Consider the following 27,041-nt stretch of genomic DNA (forward strand, 5'->3'; position numbering starts at 1 on the left):
TCTTCTTTTCGTAGATGTCCAATTAGTTCTTCTTGCTGATGACATTGTTTAAAATTAGTTTAATTAAAATAAAGGACTTTAAAATTAAAAAACAGCAATACTCTATTTAATTGTACTAGTATGTATCATTCCGCAAAATATTTCCACAACAATAACTCTTTTGCCATCCAAATAACCTAAACTATAGTTACAGACATTTGATTGGTCCTAAGAACAGTGTTTGTGATTGGCTAGTACGCTACTATTACAAAACACGTCTTTATTCAAAACGATTAATGTTTGTTTGTTTTACTAAAATAGGCATAACTTTTTTTGTAATACAGATATTTTAATTCTGTTTTTGTTATTAAATTTCACATTAAATTACCTTCAATTTGATGTATAAACTTTTGTATTTAAGTGAAAATTAATATATTCTACAAGCACACAAAGTTGAAGAACATGAAACTTTTAAAAAGTGTCCACACTTTTGGCCACCACTGTACATACATACATATATATATATATATATATATATATATATATATATATATATATATATATATATATATATATATATATATATATATATATATATATATATATATATATATATATATATATATATATATATATATATATATATATATATATATATATATATATACATATATTATTTGTTTGTTGTGGTTGTAAAAATAATTTTATATTAAACTTATAAATCAAGAATTATGAAGAAAAATCATAATTCGCGCTCTTACTTTAATTATAAAAATCAACAAGCAGCTATCAGCTATTTTAAATAAATGTATTGCATGCTAAAATGCTACAGACGTTCACAAAATTTAGAAATGGTGAAAAGTAAATTCAGCTTTATTTATTTAATCCATTAAATAATTCCATCGTAACTACCACTATGATTTATATTGCAAATTATTCATAATTGAAACAAAATCTTAATATTTATTTTCCATAATAATCTAAAAGATGTAGCATTTTTAATCTATTGTTACAGGTTTTTGCTTTTTATTAGTGGCCAATTTTTAGTCAGCCGTGACGTCCTTGTGTGTGATATAACCATTTAGGTCATTGGTTCTCAACGGGGGCGATACCGCCCGATGAACTTGTTTTGGGCAGTAGGGGGGCGTTGGGTATGTTTTGGGCGGTAGGGGGCGATCAGCATGTTTTGTCATTCAAATTTAAAACTTAGAAATAAAATTATTAAATTAAGATTTATTTAAAAAATAAAATTAATCTAAAATTAATATTAAAGAGAAAAAAAATTAAATTAATGTAATAAATAAAGATTATCCGATGCACCATTTGTGCCAGCAATAAAACGAACTTATACGGCACCTATTCTCCGATCCGAACCAACACACCTCAGCGCATGAGTCGGTACCTTTTGCCTTTGACTTATTCAAGCCATTTGGTGAAAATTGAAGTCATTGCGCTTTCAGTATGAATTTTTGATTTGACCCGTGTTTCTTATAATGGTTTTTCTTAACTTCATTACAGTTTTTTCCCCTGCCACCAACAATGTCGGTTAATAAAAAGAGGTGTCATCAATACAGTGCCACATACTTGAAGTTGAGATTTGTTCAATCACTGTTGAACTCTCAACTACCCATGTGTTTACTTTGTAATAAAGTTTTATCTAATGAGGTAATGAAATCTTACCGTTATCAGGAACATTTGCAAAAAACTTATCCTGACAAACAAAATTAAGATTTGATATTTTTCATGAACATCTTCTTTCACGCTTCTGAAGGCACCTTCGGTCTCTGGGTTACTAGCAACCTCATCACAAAAATGCGACGTTGGTTTAATAGCTTCTTATAATATATCAAAATTTATTGCTAAATCTGGGAAAGCTCATACCATCGGAGCAGAGTTGATACTGCCGTTTGTCAAGGAAGTTTTAGAAACAGTTTTACACCATCCAGTCGCATCCATTGTAATAAAAAAATATCGCGTAAGCAAAGATACAGTGCGGCGACGAAATGATGAATTGGCTGAAGACGTTGAAATTTCTTTACGCAAACTTTTGATATCCAGCAAATTTCCCCTTCGAGTTGATAAATCAACCTTGCCAGATAATGTAGGCTTTACTTTAGGCATAGGTCCGGTTTGTAAAGGTAGGAAAAATTATTCAAGAGATGCTTTTTGCAAGAAGCTTGATTGTAGATATCAAAGGTAAATCTACTTTTAATACTTTCAAAGATTATTTTAAGCAGAAAAACATTCCTCTTGCGAATGTTATGTCTATTACCACTGATAGGCTCCTGCAATGGTGGGTCGACATTGCCCTTTTGGAAAGGAAGGTACCAGATGTCTTAGCTGTTCACTGCGTGATTCACAGAAAGCATTTAGTAGGGGGAAATCTCAGCAACCGTTTGCATCAATCATTGCAATATGCCATATCTGCTGGGAACAAAATTCATTGTAATGCTCTCCACGATTGATTATTCAGACAGCTTAAAAAAAAAACGATAAAGAATTCAATCACTTGCTACTATACACCGAGATTCGCTGGCTTTCCAAAAGCTTCTGTCTCAATAGGTATTGGAATCTTTTCGACTCTATGCTTGAGTTCCTCGAAAACAGAGATGTAGCTCTGAGAGACAGATTGCTAGAATTTAAGAAAGACTTTGACAGATTTATCTGTAAAATTTAAGGGTGATAATTTACATCTTCAAGGCAACGAGCTCAATTTGATCCCTACAAAATCAGTTATTTCTGCCTTTCTAAAGAAACTCATTTCGTGGGAGCAGAATTTTGGTTGGAATGAGTTCAGCCAAGCAGGCGAAATTCACTCTGATGACGCACAAGAATATTGTCAACACCTTGACTCTTTGCACATGAACTTTTCTGACCGTTTTAAAGATGTTTTGTTCCCTAGAAGTGCCTCAATGGGTTTATGGGCTCTGAACCCTTTTGTGAATATTGAAACAGCAGAGGTTCAGATTTACGAGGAATTGGTTGAACTTTTAACTAAGTAAACTTTGAAATGATGATCGTCTCACAGAATTTTTGCTTAAAGGTAACATCAGTCGTCTCTATCCTTGACTGTAGACTATCATTAAACATTTTTTATTTGCCTTCCCTTCCCCCTAGCTTGTCGAAAGTGGAATCAATGTCGTTACAGATCTTATCACAAAAAGGAGAAATCGACTCAAAATTGTGCAATTGAAGGGATTAGTGTCATCATCTCACTAAAAGTATTGAGCCGACCGTTAAGAAATTGGTTCTGAACCATTAAGTACAATCATCCCACTAACATACTTACTTGAATGTTTCGCTGATACTACTTTTTAGTGTTAAAAATCATTTTGGTTGTTTTTTTAATTATCTAATTGAGAATAAATTATTTTTTTAAGCATAGGTTTCTTTGTTGTATTTTTTTCATTAAACGTATTTATTTTTATTATAACAAATAGACTGCGATTACCTGCCGCGAGAAAATTTTCGAGTTAATGAGCACATTGCATTTTTTAAAGATACCAAACAAATTTAAAGCGTAAAGAAATTAAGATTTTGCTTATAATTCAGCACACCTCCCTCCGTCCCCATGTTCTAAACAACTGCATTTTCACGAAGGGGGGCGTTGAAATGTTTTTTGCTCCTTAAGGGGGCGGCAACGTTAAAAAGGTTGAGAATCTATGATTTAGGTAATCAAGTTTATAACAAATGCAGACCTGCCAACTTTTAATCCCTTCCATTATCATTTTTCCCAGTGGCATTAAAATGGAATTAAAACTTCAATTTTAAGCAAACAAATGCGTTGTATTTGAAAAAAATTAAGTTGACTACCATGATTTTGATTGATATGAGTGGAATCTCGGTGTTAAGCGCGAAGCGCTTCTAACCGATTCATCTATACTGTTTTGGCATTTAGTCCAGAGGTCATATACAGTTCAAAGTTCTAAGTTTGGATCAGATAATAAGTCCATGATGAGGTGAGGCATGAGTTGATTCAGTAGTACATCAGTTGTATGGGGAATTCCCCTGGATTAAAGTTGTGAGAAGATGCAGTACGTCTTGGTCCTTCAGCAAGTCTTTAAGTTCACTGATGAGGCTAACAAGTCTGTGGGCTGTAGAAGTAGGCGTGTCCTTGGTCGTTTTTCTCTTTCGACTGGGACGGGCCTCGCACCCAGTGAAATTTGAGGTGTGGTTTTGCATGCAGTTGCAGCATTTAGCAGGGGAGTCTCGGCTCTTTCTGCACTGGAATGAATAGTGCCCTTCGGCACATTTCATGCATCTTGGGCTGGAGGAGCAGGAACGTTGGGTATGGCCGAAACTCTGACATCGAAAACACTGCAGCGGCCGCCGGCCGCCGTGGTATTTCTCTATGCTGATCGGGATCTGCTTGATGCTTTCAATATGGTAGATCATCTCGTGATTGGCTAGCATTGGCATAACGATGAGGTACAGGGGGAGGGGCCTAAAGGCTTCACCCACTTTCTTCTTAAACTGGACTATTTTCAGGATTTCAATGTTCCGCTTCCCTAATTCAAGGGATATTTCATCTGTACTAAAATCATCAGGAAGGCCACGGATGAGGACTTTAGCATTTTTAACTGGCTGAGCTTTTTCTACTGAAGTGGAAGGCTCTGTGGCTTTGTTGGTAGTCTCCTCCGTAGGTTCTGATGCAGTAATAGGGGTGGGCTCCGGCATGAAAAGAGATTCCGGAGGAGTGCAGCTTTTCTGGGTCATGGATGGGTCAACATTTTCTGTAGCTGCGGCAGACTTTTTCTTCCTCTTCTTTCTCTTTTTAGCTGGTGGCTCTTTGTTGTTTCTATTTTGGATCTCAGGTTCAGAGGCTGATGTCTCTTCGTCTATATCCATATTCAAATCTTTACTGGAAGGAGTTGTGATATTATTCGGAACACTGTGCTCGGAAACGGGCTCAGTCTCTATTTCATTAGTAACACTACTTTCTGGGATGGTCACAGGGATTTCCGCTGTCTCAGTGATAGTTGTCTCCATTGTAGTTGAGGCAGTTGGCTTCTTTTGACTCGACTCAACAGTTTGAATTGCGGACACCGCTGCGTTAAAGAGTTCGTTGTAATATCTACTTGGTGTTGAGGTAGAAATCTCTCCAATGGAATCTCGCAGCTTACGAAGTTCCACGATATCAGTAGTTTGTTCTAGAAGAAACTTTGAGTAAAGTGCGTAGTTCATAGATCTGGCCGGTAAAAACCTTTTGACGATCGAAGATGTCTCATATAAGTCTGATGCTGGCATGCGGCCGGAAGGGAAAACTTTTCCGCCGCGGGCAGTTCGGTGATAAGGCATAATTGCGGAGCAGAGAAAAACACGTCTTGTCTCTAGCAAGGCTTGAGCTGGTCCCTCTCCCACCATCTGCTCCTCCTTTCGATCTGACTACCATGATAGTGACGCATATTAATATATAAGCTTAATTTTTGTAAGAATAGTGGTGATCAAAATCATTTAAAAATTAAATTTATAAAAGAAAAAAATAGTATATATTTACTACCACTTTAAATATGAAAATAAAATCTCCCGCAAAATGCGGGAGAGTTGGCAGGTATGACAAATGTCATAATTGAAGTTTAAACAAAATAATTTATAAGTATAATTAATAGAATCCTAAATTTCATTGTTTTTGTTTTTGAGAACTGATTGTATAAATGTATTGATAATATTGTTCTGTTTGTTGTCATTGAAAAAAGAAATAGTTGAAGATATATACATATTTTTATTTGCAAAATTATGAACAAAGGTGAGAGAAACTCTCGATTACAAAAATTCCCAAACAATGAATATACAACGTGATTTGCAACAGCAAAGATAAACACATAATGAAATGGGGCAAATGTGAAACATGCTATTCAAAATTATTGGTTATTTCCATTTTTATTCAGGGATATTTAATCTTTTTTTTTTTTAAATTTTTCAAGTTTACATAAAATGACACTGAGAAACAAATTTTTTATCCCACTTATGGAGACACGTGATCTTGCCAGATTCGGTCGAATCCGAAATTAGTTTTTCTCCTAAAGCTACAGATTTTTTTAAACGACATTTTTAGGAATTTTTTTCGCCTAGATGTACAAGTTTAGAAACGTTATACAAAATAGGGGGCCCATAAATGTGGCGACAGTTTTGAGAGGAGTAAAGACACATCATCAAGATTAAAATTGAATAGGAACTCATAGCTGGAAATGTCGTTGAACGTGGATGGCACTTCTCTGTTAGGACCTGTTCAGAAGCACACCAAGAAACAGTTCATAATAGGAAATCGGCCCTAAGCGGCGTATGATAACACTTTTGGGTATGGATTCCTATGCACTTTTAATCCTGATGATATGCCCTAACTCTCTTGGCGCAACATTTACGCTACCCTCTGTTGTATATAACTTTTTTGAACTTAAGCATTTCGACAAGAAAAAAAAGAACTAGGTGAGTTAATAAAAACTAGCTTGGAAAGATGGACCGATTGCGGATTTGAAGTCAGCGATATGAAGATAACTAAGATCTGTTAAAAAAAAACCTTTATCAACAAAAAAAATTTGTTGACCAGTGCAAGAATTTGTAAAAGAGCAATTACTGTTTATCACATTCTCATTTAATAACATTTCTTACAGACCTGGTCACTACTACTACTCTGTTTGCCAACATTTTTAAAAGCCTCATTTCGAAGGAGCTAGAACTGAACTGAACTGCATGAAATATCTGGGGTCCTGAGGCCACTTGCGACCCTTTTAGCTTTAGCTTGAACTTTGTGGTGTTTCTATGAGGGGGGTGAAATGCAAATGAAGTAAAAGAATATTCATGTGGATCATTGATTTCTGACTGTGTAATTATATAGAGTAGGGTGGTAAGACCATAATGTTAAAATATAAGGTAGCTAAGTTGGTATGGTGAAAATGAGGTTATGTATATGCTACTGCTGTCGGAAATATGATGCAATACTATGCTGCTATTGGTCTCTTGTCTTCAGTTAAACTTTCATTTAGGAATATTTCATTGAAATTTGCTTTTTTCAAAGAATTTAATTTAGCTATATATTTGTCTATTGCATCTATTTTGAGGTGATGGATGCTGGATATTGGGGTTATCTCGGCGTTTGGCGCGAAGCGCCACTAACCGATTCATCGATTCTGTTTTGTTGTATTCTGGGAGGTCCTATATATCTTTGAAGTTGTAGTATGTTGTAACAACAAGTCAAGTCCTTAAGGAGTAAATCTTTAGTTTTGAAGGGAAAATCATCTTTTATTTTGAGGTGACAGAGGGAAGTTGCATATGATTTTTTAAATCATTTATATGTAGTGGTGTGCGAAATTAGTTTAAATGTATAAAAGATAATACATTAAGAAGTAAACTTAACTACCACTAGAATAAACTTTTACAAAAGTGTAGAAAGTTAGCACCCCCGTAATTACTTTTTCAGGTCGTGAACCAATATCACGTCATGGGTGAGTGAATTGACAACTCGATAGCTAAACGACTTAGATCCTGACATCAAATCTCAACTCTGCTCCCACCTTTGGTTCACGGCCTTGATGTCATGCTGAAGTATCCGATGTTGCGTTAGGGACAGTCCGAGTACAGAAAGCCATCTGTGAATGATACCCAAGGATGCTGCCAACTGATGCTGTTCATGCTCTACTGATGTCCTCTTCTCCCTTGCGATGCCGGTCATGCTGATTATCCTGGTGAGTGATACTGATTTTGATCTCGTCAGGTTCCTGAGTCGGGAGAGACAATACTGGCAACTGGCCATTTTGATTGTCTAGATTTTGAGCCCGCCATTTTGTTTTTTCAAGTCATGCCGTATCATAAAACAGCTCGTGGTGGAAAGGTTTCACTTTCTGGTCGTAATTCACCGTCGTACTGCAAAGAATCCACGTCATTAGAAGAAATCATTGCTACCTGTGGGATCTCAAAAAGATATTTTCCATTAGTTGAACATAGACATATTGACGATCTTGTAGAGTTTTACACTCAGTTTGATACAGAGGAACTGATTCGTTTAGACAAATTACTAAGCAAACTGCTCATTCAAATAAGATCAAGTTACCCTGGATACTATGAATACTCATACTTCCTAAAACTAACAAATGCAGCTTATCACGTCAGATGGAAGAGGAAAAACTTTCAAGCAGAAGAAAACAAGGATATGAATAAGAAATCCATTCAAGTCGAATCAATAATGATTGAAACTAATCCAAGCACTGAAGACATAACAATGGAAAATAAAGATGAAAACCTGATTACAACACCGAATACAGAAACTGACACGGACGTCAATATTAACAATAATACAGAACCACCAGCAAAGAAAAGAAAAAAGAAGAAGAAAAAGCAAAATGCAGTTAAAATAATTGAAGATAATTCTACACTCATGTCTACAAACAGCTGTCCTTCTTCTAGCCAACATAACTCAACAGATGACGCCACTATCTTGCCGACAACAAAACCTAAGGAGGATATCGACAAAGTACGGGATCCCCCCAGCAAATCTGAAATAACACCGCAAGCCAGATTTATTAAGGTTTTGGTCCGGGGCCTGCCTGTGGACTTTGATACAGATGCCATTAATACAGAATTACAGAAAAACAATATTGAAACCTTTAAAATTGTGCAGTTTAAGAAGAGAACGGGAGAGGCCTATCGACTCCTCCCGCTTTTTCTCATAATCCTAACATCAACGGCGAATCACCATAGAGTTTTCGAAGTCACCAACATACAGCAGATCCCGATCAAAATCGAGCGATTTCGAGGAGGTCGAGGATCAATACAATGTTACAACTGCCAAAATTATGGACATACGCAAAGCCACTGCAATGCACCTGCAAGGTGTGTAAAATGCGCTGAAAACCACAGGTCTCATGAATGCAACAAAGACAGAACAACTACTCCAAAATGCTGTAATTGTTACAAAAACCACACAGCCAACTTTACTGGGTGCGAGACCCGACCCAGCAGAAGGAGCCCTCGAGCAACATCAAATTTGAAGATTAAACCTGCTCATCGATTAGTGTCATTAATCAACGAATTACAGGAATTGCTCAAAAATGAAGAAGTGCTCCGCCTTCTGCGGGGAATCATCGGAGAAACCTCTTAATCCCAGTGAGTTCTATTTTTATTTTCAAGACTCTCAAGTTAAATTCACTGAACTTTTCACAGCAGACTTTTAGTTAAGTTAAATTAAATTACATTAAAATTTATTTTCTGGTAATATAGCCAATTTTTGCATATATATTTATCAACTTATGCACGTTAAATTCTTTGCAAATTCTATTATTGCATATTTCTAATATTTCTCTGATACGATATATTTACTGCATTTTCTCCAAATATGTTATTTTATCATGTATCAAGGTATGATTTGTCTATATTCATCAATTATGTCTTTCATTTTTCAAAAATCAATTATTGTACATATCAAATCATGTTTTATCTTTATTTTTAATGTAAGTCTAGAATCAACATTTCGAATGTTATGTAAAAGCTCCAATTTGTCATATTGAAAATTTCATTGTTTTATTATTTCACAAGCAAACTGCTTGATTTTTTTTAATGGCTACCACAATGTAAATATGTTCCTTTCAAATTATGTTTATATTTATATGTGTCAATTTAGATTTGATATTCAAATGTTATATCCACCATATTTATCTATGTCAGCCTATGTATATATATTTCAAATTATGTTTTTATTTATATGTGTAAATTTAGTTTCGATATTCAAATGTTTATTTACCCATGCAAAGTGCTTGTAATTTTGTATTAGCTACCACATCGACTGCTAAATTCAAAATGTTATTACTTTAAACTTATGTAAATTTCTAGATGTATGGGATAGGGGCCGCTGCGCGGCCCAGGTGCCCAATTTTTTATAAATAAAGTAAGTAAGTAATTACTTTTTCACTTTAATTTTAGCATAGCTGCCTGTCCTTTCGGTTTGTCCGAAAATTTTCTTTTCCTTTTTAAAGTGGTCGCGAAACTCAAATTATTCCATCAAACTTTGTGAATTATAACTAAGTTTGACCACCACCACATATAAATAATTACAATAAATATATAAAGCATATTTAACTGTTACGACAGCAAATTTCAACCTCGTCAAAAAGTAAATATATTTTTGAGTGAGATTGGTTATCGGGAATTTCATACCTGCCAACTTTTACGCATTTGGTGTAAAATTTTATTTTTACATCTAAAGTGGTAGTAAAATGTATGCTTACTAGTTATGCTTTGCATTTACAGTTTTAATTCAAACTTATTTTTACCACCACTACATTTAAGCAAAATGTCCACAGATATAAATGTATAATAATATAACTTTGTTGGGTTTAAGCGTGCGCCAAATGCAAGGAAAATTTTCGCCTGTAAATGTAATTTACTCTTAATCTTTCTACCACTGGGATAAATCATCTTCGGAGGGATTAAAAAATTGGCAGGTATGTAATTGTTTTACTACCACTTGGAAAAATCATTCTCGGAAAGAGTGAAAGTTGGCAGGTATGCTTTAGTTAAACCGTAGACTTATAATATTGATTGATCGTAGATTGACTGCTTACGATGCCTTACATGCTGAAGCCAGCTACCTCATCACGTGACTAGTTCATCGGTTCGCGATTTTCCAATCAAAATGTTTCCCAGTTTTTTATTCGTTTTTTTAATTATCATTGTCTCAAATGTCATTATTTTTATTTAAAATTATTTTTATTCCATTTATAATTTAAAAAAAAAGTAATTTCTCCTTAATGGTAGTCAACGTATGTCGTGTTTGGCAGTTACGAGGAATATGCGAAATTCCGGATGTTTTCTCAAAAAGCATTTTGTGACATCGAGAAAATAAGCTTTTATGCTTTCTATTATAAACAAATATAGGAGTAAGTAGACACTGAGTGGCTAAATCTGACAGATGCTGGTTTTAAAGTGAGTGTTATTTCACCATTACGAGAGCAGTTTACTTTTATTATTAGCCTATGAATTAAACAAAAGAAAAGTTACATTTAGTATTTAAGCTTAAAGCCAGTAATTTTGCTTTCGGGGAAATAGTTTGATCGTAGATACGCAGAAAAAATTAAAATTCCTACCTTCCATTTTTGTATTGAAAACTCTTCGAAGTTGGAATTTTATTTTTTTATCCTTTATTACTATTTGATTCTTTGCCATTTATTTTCAAACAAAAATTTCTGTTGTATAATTTAAATATATACACGTATAAACAAATTACAAATATATTTTTCAAACCTAATTTTACAAGTTTTTTCGGATTATCCGTGATCTACTGTCCATATATATATATATATATATATATATATATATATATATATATATATATATATATATATATATATATATATATATATATATATATATATATATATATATATATATATATATATATATATATATATATATATATATATATATATATATATATATATATATATATATATATATATATATATATATATATATATATATATATATATATATATATATATATATATATATATATATATATATATATATATACACCGAAGAGCCATTACATTATGACCACCCTCCATCTATAACAATGGGCTCGCCCAGGAACAATGTTTTCATGGAGCACATTAGGACCCATGATCCTCATAGAACAATCCCTGACGTCTGTAAGCTACTTGAACATAGTTGCAGACCAGGTTCACCCATTCATGGCAACAGTTTTTCCTGTGGGTGATGGTGTTTACCAACAGGATAATGTACAATGTCATAAGGGTCGAATCGTCGAGGAATATTCCAGTGACTTTCAAGTCATGTCTTGGCCCACAAATTCACCTGACCTTAATCTAATTGAACATTTGTGGTCCTACTTGGAAAATCAAATTCGTGCTGCCACGCTACCCCCTCGCAATGTGAGGGAATTGCAGGACCAGTTGGTGAGCGCTCGGTACCAGATACCTCAGATTACCTATCAGCACCTTGTGGAATCAATGTCACGGCGGGTGCTAGCAGTTTTGAGGTCTAAAGGTGGTCCTACATGCTACCGCAGGGTGGTCCTAATGTAATAGCTCTTCGGTGTATATATTGTCACTTAATATTTAGGCAGATCACTCGCTCTCCAGTGCCGTGAATGACGTTTCTTGTTTGTTTGTGGGGCATACATTTTAGAATCATGATGTGCACAATGTTTTTCTCACAGCTACAGTAAGAAAAAAGTAGCTCAATAGTGTCCTGAAATAAAGTCTGTGCACAAAACTCGTAGAGGATGATAGCTCGCGAGGTGAACCTGAAAAAAAGAAAGCAATATTGTCATTTTTTTATTCACAAACAGTTGAAATGCAATAGTTTTTTTAAACAATTTTACAGTTATTTAATTAGATTCACTTCATAATTATCGTACTCAATAATAACTTTTATTTTATCAAAACTTTTAATGTTATTTAAATACTATAAATCTATTGTGTTAAGAAAAATTATATGTTTACGTTTATAGTTTAATATACTTGGTGCCAACGTGATTTCTCTGATTACGAAACAGGCAAAAAAAATTTTCCGTGTGAACTAAAATTTAGGTAGATGATGTTTTTTGGAGTCATTGAATGATATTATTTATTTATTTTTAGGAGGTTTTTCCGCCCTGAAATCATTCTATTTCCCATGTAAACTGAAATTAAATAATGTATTTGGGATATCTCAGGTTTTGCCCAGCAATTTTATCATGCAAAGTAGGTTTAAAGTTAGGCTCCCAAAGGTTTGGTTTTTTTTATGTACAGAGCGAAAAAGAAGAGAAAAAAAACGGACCTACCAGAATAACTTTTGATCTAATCATCGGATCTTCGCGTTCTAAAACTCATTTTTAATGGTTCGACGGGGTGACTTCAAATATGCTAATTAATTAGTACTGACGATATTTAAAGTTCCGAAATCAAGCACAAAAACGCACTAAATAAATTAAAAATAAGAAATTGTAAATTTCGTTTATCCAAAGATAATTCTCTGGAGAAACATTTTTTAGTAAATATTTATTTTATTGAATTATGCTCGTATTATATTCTTTAAAATGAAGCAAAAATTTGTATACCGTATAATTTAATATTTTTTCGCTCATAATTTGGGGGTCAGAAATCCAAATCCCTCGGTTTATTCCGAGAAAAAATATTTTTTTGACTGCTTCAGTAACTTAAAATATCGTCTGCACTAATTAATTAGCATATTTGAGGTCACCTCCTCCAGCCATTAAGATTGAGTCCTAGAACATGAAGATTCGATCATTATGCCAAAAGTTATTCCGAATGGGTCGTTTTTTTGGCGCACTACATACATTTGACATATTTTGTCAATACTAGGAAAATTGTCAGAAATAAGTGTTCCGCTTTCCTTACAGAGTTTAAAATTTAATCTTTAATAATTTTCATGAAACATGAATCATTAATTCTTGGAAAGGTTTTAAAGTGTAAGTAATGTTTAGCTGATTTCTTTTTATACTTCGTTTGCAACCTCCAGAATATTTTAAAAACCGTATTCAAGTAATTCCTATTAAATATGGATCCAATTTCTGACTAATTAATCTGGATAATCTGAATCTGGAATTAATCTGAATAATTAATCCGGAGATGAAGTTAATCCTAAAAAAATATCTGTTTTTTTTAGAACAAAATGTGTACCAGAATTAAATTTTTCCCCCAGGTGCATACGAACTCAGTTATATTGATTTCTGAAAAATATGGAATATTTTCTTACCTATTTTCCTTCCTTGCGCATCTAAAATGGAAAAATATCATTAGCTTCAAAATTTTCCTTGAAATGATGAATGAAAACAAAATATTAATTTGAAATGAGAACTTAAATTATTTTAAGATAGAACTATTTGAATATTGATATTAAAAATAAAAATACAAAATGCTAGTGGCTACCATTGATGGCAATTATTAAAGATGCTGCCATAATAAAGTTCATTTAAAGGATGGCGTAGGGAACAATTAAGAAATAAAATAAATTTATATTTCACATGGTAACCACAAATTTTGTTTATTTCATAACCGTCGTTGAACAGTCGACCCAATCTTTGGGGAAACGGCTATTAATCGAAGCTTAACACCGTCCCGCCTCTGAATACTGTAGAAGTGCATGCACGTGACTACTCAGCAAGAAAAGGGAGAACTCATAAAGGTAGGCTCTGTGACGATCTATGGCAACACGTCGAAATAATGGGCAAGGGAGGAAAAAGCAACTCCAGGGTAAACCCTGGGTGTTGCAGGCTGGGCACCATTTACTTGTAAGTGTGAACCCAATTCAGGAAACTCCTGGATCAAGTATTCGGACGAATTCGCCTTCGTGGAAGACTTTTTGAAGATCCGCATTTGCGTTATATGCATAGGAAACCACGAAAACCTCCCACAGTCCATCTAACACTGAGGATGTTTTACGTCAGCACTGTGGTCCATGCGAACCGGGTGCGGGATTCATATCGACCAGTCATCACTGGGATTTAAGCCCCTTCAACTCATTGGGAGGAGAGCGCTTTATTCTCTGAGCAACCACGACTTCAAATTTTGTTGATTGTTGTTTTACGAGTTATCACTGAAATAGTGACTGACCAACTATTATAAGTATTATATGTAGGTAGGTATCTTATTATATGTAGATATATTATTAGGTATAATATTACATGTAGGTACATTATTAGGTATATTATATGTAGGTAGGGAATTAAAATTAATTAGTTTACTGCCGGCATTTATTATTCTAAGAACTATCAAGCAATTAATTATCGGAAAATTATCAGATAAGACATATTAGAAAATTTTATGTTCTATAAGAAGTCAGCATCCATTTATAATGCCGCTTTTTTCAATACTTTTGGTCTATCAGAAGTAAGCGGATCATAGATTAGAGCCCCACGCCGTCAGACTAACCTTGGGAATTTCCGTGGTTTTCCTCTTCATGCAACGCAAATGCGGTTTAGTTCTATCGAAAATTTCTCCAAGAAGGCAAATTTCTCCCAATACTTGATCCAAGAAATCCCTTCTCTTCCGGATTGGATTTAAAATTACGGAGTCGAACATTGGTTAACGCAATATTGGGTAGGCTGTTCAAAGACGGTTATAAAGTCACAATATGCTGCATTTCCTAATATTCTCCACCCCTTTTTTCATGCTCTACTTGCTGAAAAAAAAGTTCTACTAGAGATTTTATTTGTGAACTTTGTGTGTTTTAATGACATTTATGAGTATCTCAAAGATTATTATAATTCCGATGAAGAAATATTTAATCTGCTGATTTTAACCGAAATGTATGATGTTCTCACAATTCTTGCTTCCCTTCCCTCGGTTTTTCACATGCTGCCTTCCTCCCTTTCAAATGTGATATTATTTATGAATCGTCCCTTAGCTTTAAAATGTACTGTACACAATACTTAAAGAAAAAAAAAACAGTAGATTACATAAACTTTTTATCCAGTGTTCTGATTGGCATGTAATAAAATGTAATATTAATGATTCAAGAATGTAAACTCAAATTATGCTAATTTAAAAAACGGAGCTTCATTCAAATTCCCTAACCAAACACTTAAATAAAACAAAAATGTGACTGAAATCTTAATATATATAATAATAATAATAAAATATGTTAAAAATGATTTTTATAATAAAAAATTATATAAAAAAAAATTCGAATGGAAAGTATAACAAATCCGAATAAAAATAATAAACAAACTAAAAATTATACACTAAACGGTACACCAATATACAAAAGCAATAAAAATAACTGTGATATAAGCTTTTCAATATACCTGTTAAATATGTTAATCTTTTGGACTGAGTGTAATTTGTTCCTGGTAAATGTAACAGGCACTCAAACACAGTACTGTCTTCATTTCCCAATTCTGACATTGGAAACGTCCTGTGTATCATGACATTATAGGCACCTGATGGTTTCTTTTCTTGTATTAAAGTAACAGAACTCACTGATAAGGGTGGACTGTTACTGGACGAGTATAAAAACAGTTTTAGCTGAGGAAACGGATAAACATTCCACACTTTGCAAGAGACATTCACTGCTTCACTCCCTATTTCGGAATAACTTAATTCGAACTCCTGAACTGGAACTGAAAAAGTAAAGAAAATTAAGATTGTGATGTATATGTACATAGCTACCTACTCTTTCGGTTTTTCAGAAAGATTTTAATGTTCATGTTTTAAGCGTTAGCGAAACTGATAAATCAGTTTGGTAACCATTGCATACAAATAATTACAATAAAAATATAAATGCGTATTTTTTCGATACATATTATCTTCCCATTTGTTTAAATTACTATATATATATATATATATATATATATATATATATATATATATATATATATATATATATATATATATATATATATATATATATATATATATATATATATATATATATATATATATATATATATATATATATATATATATATGCATATATATATATATATATATATATATATGCATATATATATATATATATATATATATATATATATATATATATATATATATATATATATATATATATATATATATATATATATATATATATATATAGTAATTTAAACAAATGGGAAGATAATATGTATCGAAAAAATACGCATTTATATTTTTATTGTAATTATTTGTATGCAATGGTTACCAAACTGATTTATAAATTTTTTACAAACTGATTTATAATAAAAGACAATAAATAAATATTAAAAATTAGTTTCTGGTGTGAAATTATCTTTGGATAAATGAATTTAAGAGCAAATATTTTTCAATTCGCTCAAAAAGTTCTCGACATATTTTGAAATACGAAAAATAATAAAATTAACATTGGAGGGTCAAAATTTGGACCGCTCTATCATGGGGATCAAATTTCCGAGATTGTGGCTACCCCCTATATTTCGGGGGTCAGGAATCTAAATCCATCAAAAAAAGTTATGTTTATTCAGAAAAAGTACGTTTTTGTGTCTGATTTCATTTCTGCACTAATTAATTGACATATTTGAGGTCACCCTTTTGAACAATTTAGTTTGAGTTCTAATACGGGAAAATCCGATCATTAGATCAAAAGTTACCCAGGAAGATTTTTTTGTGCACTGCATGTTACATACACATAAAAAATAAAACTTCTTACCCACTTAATTGTACTCAGAATTTACTCATTATTATGTGATATCCCCCAAAATAAAGAAGAATTTGTTCAAATTTGTGTTTTGGAGGGTGAAGAAAAACAACACATTACACACTTTCTCTCACTTCAATTTTACGATCGATAACTCTAAATAAATTACTAAGACTAATGCGATTTTCAATAAAAGTAAAAAACAACACGCACTCACTTAGTTCCTTTACAATGAAATAACTAACTTCGGCAATTGATAACCTTAGAAGAAAAATAGCCCCAATTCCATTTGCGCCTATCAGATAATCCTTTAACATGCTAAAAGCCTTTTTGGAAGGTGACACAAATGGATTCACCAATCGCATGAAAGAGCTGTTACTGGAAATCGTTTGAAAAATTAACGTTGCCAAACGAAGGAAGAGAAAAAGTAAAAAAGAAAATCATGTAGTGAAGCTTGTTATGATACTTTCTGGAATCAGGTGCGTTTGGCTGAAACCAATTGCCCAAATGTGAAGCCATTAAGTAATTGTTCCACCTAGTTTGACTCCAGACGTGTCTATTTCGTACTCTTTATTTATATTTAATGCAATGCACTGAATTTGCCTAAAACATCTCATTTGACTAATATGTGAAGATAATATTTGTTATAGATATTTTTTTGGATTCATCTCAATTTAGCGCCGTGCTTTGTGTCGTGATTTAAGGTGATATGAAATATTGATGTTTCATTGTAGAATATATGAGAAAATATACTTCGCAAATAAAATACTTCATGAAAGTGCTTTCTTTTAATGTCGATGCGAAAAATGTTTTTGGTAATGGCAATGGATTTAAAATAAAAATATTTAGTATGCTTTTGCAAGTAAAATATTTAAAGTATCAAAACATTAAAAAGGAAAATTTCCAAGGAAAAATAATGCGATGAAATAAATAGGAGAAAACAAACACGTATTGCACTTATAATTGTAATTCGAAATAATATGAAAAAAGGATAATAAAGATGCGCATAAAGTAATACATAGATATACATTTCTCTTATCATAAAATCGGATGATTCTTTATCCATTGGCAACATTTTAGTTATTATTCATTTTATTAGGTTGTCTTATGTAATAATTTAAGTAGTGTTGAAAAGTTACTTATACGTTATGTATTTACTTAGAATGATTTTTTATTTTTATAGAAACAAAATTTTAGTTACTAAGTAATTGGATTTATTTATCATCCTTTCTAAAACGGTTGTAGAAGTTTTAAGCAATAAACGGTGCTATGGTTTATACCAATTATTTGTGTCGGAGCTTGGTTTTTCCGAGCAATAACGTATATACACTGGTGGACAAAATTAAGACAACATCAGAATTGGACACAGCTTCAATGGGCTAATGTTCGCTTCTCCGATGAGTCCAGATTCAGTCTACAACCTGATTCTGGACAGTTATTAATATGGAGGGAACCTGGAACCCGATACCATCCCAGCAACATTATCGAAAGGGACCATTATGCTGGTGGAGGACTCATGCTTTGGGTAGGGATCATGCAAGATACCCGCACACCGCTCCATGTGATTGACAATGGTTCCGTGAATGCCCAGAGGTACTGGCAGGAGGTCCTAGATCCCTATGTGCGTCTTTTCAGGGACGCTGTTGGCCCTGAGTTCATTTTTATGGACGACAATGCGCGACCACATAGGGCTCTCATGGTTGATGAGTATCTGGAAAGCGAGGATATTCAACGAATGGATTGGCCAGCTAAATCCCCTAACCTGAATCCTATTGAACATGCTTGGGATGATCTTGGGAGAGTTATTGCGATGCGCCAACCTCCCCCCAGAACCATTCTGATGTTAAAAATTGCTTTGGTGGAAGAATGGGAGGGTCTTCCACAAGTCCTCCTTAACTCTCTTATTAACAGCATGCATACTCGTTGTGCATGCTGTCTGTCTGCCAGGGGTGACTATACACTATACTAGAGTCAACACACACTGTACAAACCTCACTTTTATTGTCATCTTTTATCCTTAAGTTCAGACTACATTGGATTTATTGACAATAGGTCTTGCCAATGAATGGCACTTTCATTTTTGTTTTGCATACTTTATTATCATGGAATAAGCTATATCCATACCAAATTTCATTTATTTATAGCATAAGTATTTTTTGAGATATTTGGGAAAATGTCTTCCATCTCTTAATTTAGTCCACCAGTGTATTATTCGATACTCAAGTTATGTCTCAAGAGCAGTGGTCGGACAAACAGCATTTTTTCTTTGTAGTTAACTGCAACTATTTTATTACAATTATGGATAACTACAACTACTTTTTTTAAAATGTAGCTACTACATACTACTTTTGAAATGTAGTCACTACTTCGCTACTTTTAGAAGACAAATTTAATTGGAAAGCTGAATTTTCACTAATATTCAATAGAATAATATGAAATATAGTATAATAGTTAAATAGGAGGAGATAACAGGAAGTTTTAATTCATGTTCACATGAAATAGTTTTTACTTCTATAGCACCTTTTACGAATTAGTTCTTTTAACTTTCAAACTATATGCCTTTCACGACAGTGATTTAAGTGCTTCAACATTATAAAATTTGAGATTTAAGTGATCCATGATTTTTTTATATTCTCCAAGAAATAAAATACAGAGCAAAAACAAAAAAACGGACCACCCTGAATAACTTTTGATCTAATGATTGGATCGTCTCGTTCTAGAACTCTATCTCCATGGTTTAAGGGAATGACCGCAAATATGCCAGTTAGTTAATGCAGACGTTATTTCAAGTAACAAAATCAGACACAAAAACGAACTTCATCGTTTCTGTGAAATCAAATTTTAGAAAAGTCGGATACTTGAAATTCGATTTCTCAGGATCAATTCGACAGATTTCGCACCGATGATCTTTCCGAGCATCGGACGTTGATCTTAATAACGCTTGGCCACAGAGGCATTCTCCTTGCGTGTGTTGACGGGCCCGCGAATGATTTGCACCAATCAGATTCTAAAAATTTTGCGTTCGAACTTTGTTTCTTTATTTAACTAACATTAAAAAAAGTTGCCAGGAATCACGACCAACTACTGTTTTTTTATATCGCACTACTCACTTCTCTACTTCTTTTAAAAAGTAGTGCACTACACTCCAAACTACGGAAAAAAAAGTTGCGACTATAGTAGTTGCGCTACTTGTAGTGCGCTGCTTCCGACCTCTGCCCGAGCGGTGTGTGAGGAAGTAGTACAGCACGTAATGGAACATATTGAGATGAGTTTTCTATTTTATCTCAAGACAGAGAAGGCAATAATTATTATAGATTTGTACTCATGGTTATGATAGTTTCTGTGATTTACTGGTTGTCGGACAGATTTTAAATTGTTACAAGAATTCAATACATAAATAACTCTGAAAATATCGTAGACATCTCTTTAAAATATTGTAGTATTTAAAGTTCTGTAGTAAATTAAGTACTGTAGTGTATCTACCATTACCAAAATACAATCCCAATTCACTAGTATATAAGACATGTTAACTCGATTCTAAGTTGGGGTACCTTTTCATAGATGAAGGTTGACATTGTAGATATCCACTCTCCCCACATTGGTGACCGGGACGTGATGTGAACGTGCGTACCTTGACAGAAACTCCCACAGTACTTCCAAAAGGGCAAAGCCGCGGGCAACAGCTAGACTTTGAAGAGATTTGGTTAATATATTGTTTAATACTAATGAGGGAGTTAGGATTGAAGGAAGGGTTGAAGTACATTTGTGCTGTGCGGCTTAGTTATCACTAAAGTTTATATGTAATACAAGATAATTTTGGAAGCTGATTACCAAAATCACAGCATATATATAAACTAAATGCAGATTTCTTTGATAAAGCTACAAAATGCAATACAGCAAACTTCAATGAAATATTCAACTGTGAAGACTGCAGAAAAGATCATAAAATACAGACCAATATCAACATATTTCACTTCCAACGCCTCATATCATAACTATCAAATCAAATAAATGATTTCATCATCAGCCTGATAAAACCCATCAACCCTCAACAAATCAAATCAACTTCAAATCTCATCACAACCTCAACTCCAGTTTCAACTACAAATATCAATTTAAATTTCAACTCCTAATTCAACTCCAATTCGACAAAAAAAAGTCAACTGCTGTGGCTGTTTAACCTACAGAAAGAATACAAGTCGTTCTTCCATGCTGATACTTCACTGTCCTATCTGCAAGCAAAAAACTAAAACTTTGAGCAAATTGCTTCTTTACTTTTACTTATATTATTTCCTCGAGTAAAGTGGATGAACCTCATCCTCATCTACAGAAAGCAAACTAAAGGTTTTTGTTATATATTTTTTATAACCATCGTTGAACAGCCGACCCAATTTTATGGGTTTACAACTACTAATGTTCAACTCCTTAGCCTTGTAATTTTAAACCCAATTCAGAAGACAAGGGAATTCATGGATCGAATATTGGGAGAAATTTGCCTTCATGGAGGACTTTTTGATGGAGCTAACCCGTATTTGCGTTACATGGAGAGGAAGACCAAGAAAACCTCCTAGGTTTAGCCTGACGCCAAGAGGCACTCTAACCCATGATCCGTCTACCACTGAGGATATTTTACGTCAGCACTGTGGTCGGTGCAAGCTGGATGCGGAATTCGTATCGACTGGGATTCGATTCGCCTCATTGGAAGGCGAAAGCTCTATCCCCTGAGCCATCGCGGCTTTAAACTAAAGGTTTTGAGCGAACTGCTTCTTATTATTTCTAATTATTTAAATTTCCTCGGGAAAAGTGCTTTAATTACTTATCCAGCAACCACACGGACAGCTGACCTCACAGTGCTAGAAGAAAAGAAAATTAAAACAAAGTCATGACGGATGGAATGGAGCCCTGGTGCCCAGTTAGAGAGCACTACTATGACTATGACTGATTATCAAAAGCGGCCAGTAATAAAACAAACCTAAAATAAAAACATAATTCTATTTTCATCTTATTTGAAACGAAAACATGCCGCGAATTACCTTCAAAAGACAGTGTAGAAATTTATACTTACGGAACTTTGGCGTCATACGTTTTTCACTTAGGATTTCTTGTTCTTTATTTTAGAATACCTAACGCTGTTTTTAAATTTTCCACTTTACTTCATAATTTTCTTCTTTTCAGTTTAGTGACCGTTAGTTGGTGTCAGTTAGTTGCCAAAATTTCAATTTTTCGATATAATAACAATTATTTTCGTATTACTTTTGAAAAAAAAAACTGTTTTAAAACCGTATAAGTAAACGATAGTAATTTTCAAAAACTTCAGCTATAGTACAGAGTTCAGCTGAGATTCGAAATCTTGAATTAATCGGAAAGTGGTATAAATTTTGATTCATAATAAATTCCATTTTAGTAATAAGGTGATAATTTCTCGTTGTTATGGACAAAAAACTACCGACCTTTGTATTGCACAGATTTTTAAATGAGATTTGAGCTCTCTAGTTAGTTAGAGTGTGACCGAAATTTCGATTGACGATAAATTTTGTTAGACAATAAAATAATTGTACTTGTATCGATTAGAAAATGATTGAAACTTGTATCATCATCAGACACGGAACAGCAAAAAAGATTTAAAGGCTCTAGTTAGTTGGAATATGATTGAAAATTTTGATTACAAAACTTAGACTCCACATATACTAAAGAGAGTTATAAAAAATGTAATAAAATGATTTAACTTTCACTAAACTTATTGGCAGTGCTTTTTTTATTATTCAATGCTGATTCAATAAAAATGCTCTAAAATAAAAAAAGAAAGCTTTAAAAGCTTTCGAAGTTAAAGTGCATATTGTGAAAACTTTTCACATTTCAAAACTTCGACTTGTTAAAAAAGAAACTTAAATAAATGGAGAAAACATGTACAGCTCTGCATTGTGATTTAAAGTGATATGCATTAAATATTTCGCAGTGTAAAATCATAGACAAAATGCTTTGTCTTTTACTCTTTGTTTGCAATTTGGAAATGTTTTGTGTTATTATTTAAAAAAGGTTTATTTAGAACAATAATGAACTCTGTCAACGTTGGACCAAATAATACTGTTATCTCATAAAGTTAGATTTAAAAAAAGGAAAAGTTTAAAAAGTGGGAAAACGATATTTCTCAAGCTTTGTATCGTGATTTAAAGCAATAGGAATTGTAAACGAAATAAGAATAAAATAGGAGAACAAAAAGGAACTGACTTTTGCTCATTATTTAATTATTTAGAGTGCTATTCCATTGTGCAATGTCGATCTGCGATTGCTTATAATGAATACATTTTAAACTATGCTCATAAAAGAACAATAAAGCCTTTCACGAATTGATTAATTTGATATAAAAGCATTTAAAATCTTGAAACTGGATTGTAACGTAAAAAAAGGGCTGAAAACACTATACAATATTTTATTATCTGCCAAAGAAGATTAATGTTTGATTTAAATATATTCCGGAAATTCTATCAATCAAAGTGTTCCTTTTTCGATTGAATATTGACTTAACCGGGACATCTCGAAAAGTGAGAATTGTTGGAAAGAGGGGATCAATTTTGCCTTTTGTCTAAATGCATTTCTTGGGGATCAATATCTTTAGCAGCGTTTCCCATACTTTTTTGACCGAGGTCAAAAGTACTTGTTTGTTACTTGTTTGTTACTTGTTATCAGTTACTTGTTTGTTTATTTTATACTCAAAAGTAATTATGTAAGAAGAATATAAGTAATTAAAAAATAAACAATTATATTCGTTTAAAACTTCAGTAAATGAAGTAAACTTTGTTTCTACATGTTTTGTCCTTAGTGCGAAGGATGATATTGCTTGTCATAACATAACAATTTTAAATTAGGAGGTAATAGTGTTAATTTTATTCTCAAATTTGATCTGACAGCTAATCTGTTTCGATACTTGTTTTCTTACGTACACCAAGGCTGAGAACGCAGCTTCACACGCATACGTGGCGTTAAAAATTGTATCGCTTTTTCGCGTTACTCCTTTTGACAGTGAAACCCAAAAATCAATTTGTGGCACAGTTTCAAACATTTTTTTCTTCCAGATCAGTGTCGCATGAAATTTCAATCAAATTAACAACTTACTATTCACTAAGGTTAAACATTTATTCATTTTCAATTCTGAACAGAAAAAAAGATATTTAAACCACATATTATTTAAAGGAATGTTCGGAAAGTAGTTTTTAACCCTTTTGGGACGGACGAGTCATACATGTATTCGTTAGGAATCAGTATCAAGATGGTAAAAAATAAAAAGCGGTAGCTTAACTTTGGGCATAGCTAATTTGACGGATTAATTTTTGCTTTTACTTTAAATCTAGCAAATCCAATCCATGTGCACTCCTCGTTTCCTTGCATAATTCGGTAAAAAGTATGCTATTTAATGTACGAGATTTTACGCAGTTTACAGACTTGACACATTCATTCTAAGTTATGTTTAAATTTATAGGCAAGTGTTTCACAGCCAAAGCTTGTCTACGGATGCTACAGTGCACCCATACACGATGGGATGCCTGCAAGTGACGTAGATTGGATATCTTGATCCCCATTGGTTGTTGAAGCGTGGTATTTGTGTACGTTAACAACTGTTCCTGCCATTCGATTTCGAGTAAGTCAAGCCCATCAAGTATCAATTCTCTAAAGTGACACATTCTAAATTCCTTACCAAAGATTCTTTCACTATATATTTACACAGACACTTAACACAAAAGCAGGAACAAAGTTATGTAGAACACAAACAAACATATCATGCATCTAGGTTGCCAGGTACACAAAACAAAAATATATCACGGTTACAATAAGGTACGTAAATAAATCATAAATCTAAGTAAAGTAAAAGAAATAGACGAGAAAGAATTTAACTACTTACTAACTGTATTTAACTACTAAACTACTGCTAAACACAGTAACGCGATAACCCAGAGAGAACCATAGAGTTGAACTCTATGGAGAGAACCAACGCCTACTGTGCTCATCTTGACCTTGGGTTCTGGGGCGCAAGAGCCCACACTCACAATATTTCCGACTGCAGTTAGCTTTACGATTATTGTTTTGGCTCTGTATACCAGCTTTAGGGGCTTCAAAGTATCTTTATGATTATGAGGTTTAGTTTTGCTCGTACTTGGTTAATCATAAATTTTTTGTTGATTAACCATTTTAAAAAAAGTTGGAAATTTCTTTTAATGATGATTTATAAGAAATTTTTTTTAATTACTTACCAATATAAAATTGCTACTAAAAATTAATTGTCAAATAAAAAAAATAAATATACACATTTCAGTCACATTAATGTGACCACCACCTACTTTCGACGTCAACGTGAAATAACCACTCACAGAGTGCAGGTGGCAGCACATTACAGTGTAGTGTACATATTGGATGTCCTAGAGCATCGAAAAGCATTTCAGTCGTTGGCGCAATGCAGAAATGTAGCGATTTATCCGACGTCCAAAAGGGCATAATTATTGGCTTTCGGGGCAAGGGTGGAAGCATTTCGGAAACGACTGATTTTGTGAACTGTTCGCGTGCCGCCGTGATAAAAGTATACCGTGCATGGCAAAATGGCACTATACAAAACAAACGGCGTGGCACATGTGGTGCACCACTGGCCAAAGATGGCAGAGGCAAACGAAGGCTGCGGAAATGCGTTCAGACGAATAGACGTGCAACTGTTGAGCAACTGACCGTCCAGATGAACCAAGGGGCTACCAAAAGTGTATCCTCAACAACTGTTCAGCGAACGTTGCTGCGCATGGGCCTCCGCAGCAGACGCCTGGTTAATGCACCTATGCTGACTGCTGTTCTTCGGTGACAAAAGCTGCAATTTGCACGCCAGTACCGCAACTAGACGTCCACAGAGTGGCAACAGGTGGCTTTTTCCGATGAATCACATTTTATGCTCCATGGGACAGATGGACGTTGGCGTATACGACGTAAAACGTCTGAAAGCAAACACCCTGCAACAATGTCCGGAAGGCTGCAGGCTGGAAGAGGGGGCGTTATGGTTTGGGGAATGTTTTCCTGGCATTCACTGGGTGCACTCATCATTGTAGAAGGCCCCATGGATCAGTATAAGTACATATCTCTCCTTGCGGACCATGGCCACCCCTACATGCAAATGATTTTTCCTCAGAATGATGGCATCCACCACCAGGACAATGCGAGGTGTCATACAGCTCGCAGTGCATGTGCGTGGTTCGAAGAGCACCAGGATGAATTTACCGTACTCCCCTGGCCAGCAAACTCACCGGATTTGAACCCAATCGAGAATCTGTGGGACCACCTCGATCGGGTTGTTCGGGCCATAGATCCTCAACCGCGTAATCTAGCGCAGCTGGCCACGGCACTGGAGTCGGCATGGCTCAACATCCCAGTGAACACTTTCAGAAACCTATTTGACTTTCTTCCTGCACGTTTCGTAGCGGTCCGCTCAGCCAAAGGTGGTTATTCTGGCTTTTGACAGGTGGTCACATTAATGTGACTGGACTGTGTATATTAGCTTCTTTTGGTACATGTGAGCTCACGGTGCACGTACCGGAGAAGGCAATATTTTGAATGACGCAATCGCAGGCAAGCATGCGCAAGTAAACAGATAGCTGCTTTTCATTTCCAGGTGACGTCACCGTACGCATCTCTTCAGATATTCTTGGGCCTAAATACCAAATTGGTGTAAAAAAAAAACGTTTTTTTTTTTAATAATTTTTTTTATATAAATGTAATTTAATGGCCAGTCAAATTTTGGAGAACTTTATGAATTTATGTTTCTCAGCCAAAACTCTCTCTCTCTCTCTGTGTGTGTTCTATTTTGGTAGAATTAAAATTACCTCTCTGATGTAGGAACGAAAATTAGTTAAGAACTGCCTTTGAGACTTTGGCACCAGACTAAAGCATGTCGACAAAAGGTAATGAGCCCGCTTGGGAAGGGTAAG

General features: G+C 34.0%; 1 protein-coding gene across 1 annotated transcript in view; it reads right to left on the minus strand.

The window, feature by feature from the left end:
- Nucleotides 1-11,505: 11,505 nt before the first annotated feature.
- LOC147805274 (uncharacterized) overlaps nt 11,506-27,041 on the minus strand; it is a 29,602-nt gene continuing 14,066 nt past the window's right edge. The window contains exons 3-5 of the mRNA XM_087149807.1: nt 15,740-16,054; nt 13,690-13,710; nt 11,506-12,235 (exon numbers count right to left, since the gene is read on the minus strand). Of these exons, the coding sequence (XP_087005933.1) occupies nt 12,120-12,235; nt 13,690-13,710; nt 15,740-16,054 (452 nt within the window). The 3' untranslated portion in view covers nt 11,506-12,119. The remainder of the gene's footprint in view (nt 12,236-13,689; nt 13,711-15,739; nt 16,055-27,041) is intronic.

This window comes from Parasteatoda tepidariorum, chromosome 8, assembly GCF_982258835.1.
Source record: "Parasteatoda tepidariorum strain Cologne lab strain chromosome 8, Ptep-v5.0, whole genome shotgun sequence".
Taxonomy (NCBI): Eukaryota; Metazoa; Arthropoda; class Arachnida; order Araneae; family Theridiidae; genus Parasteatoda; species Parasteatoda tepidariorum.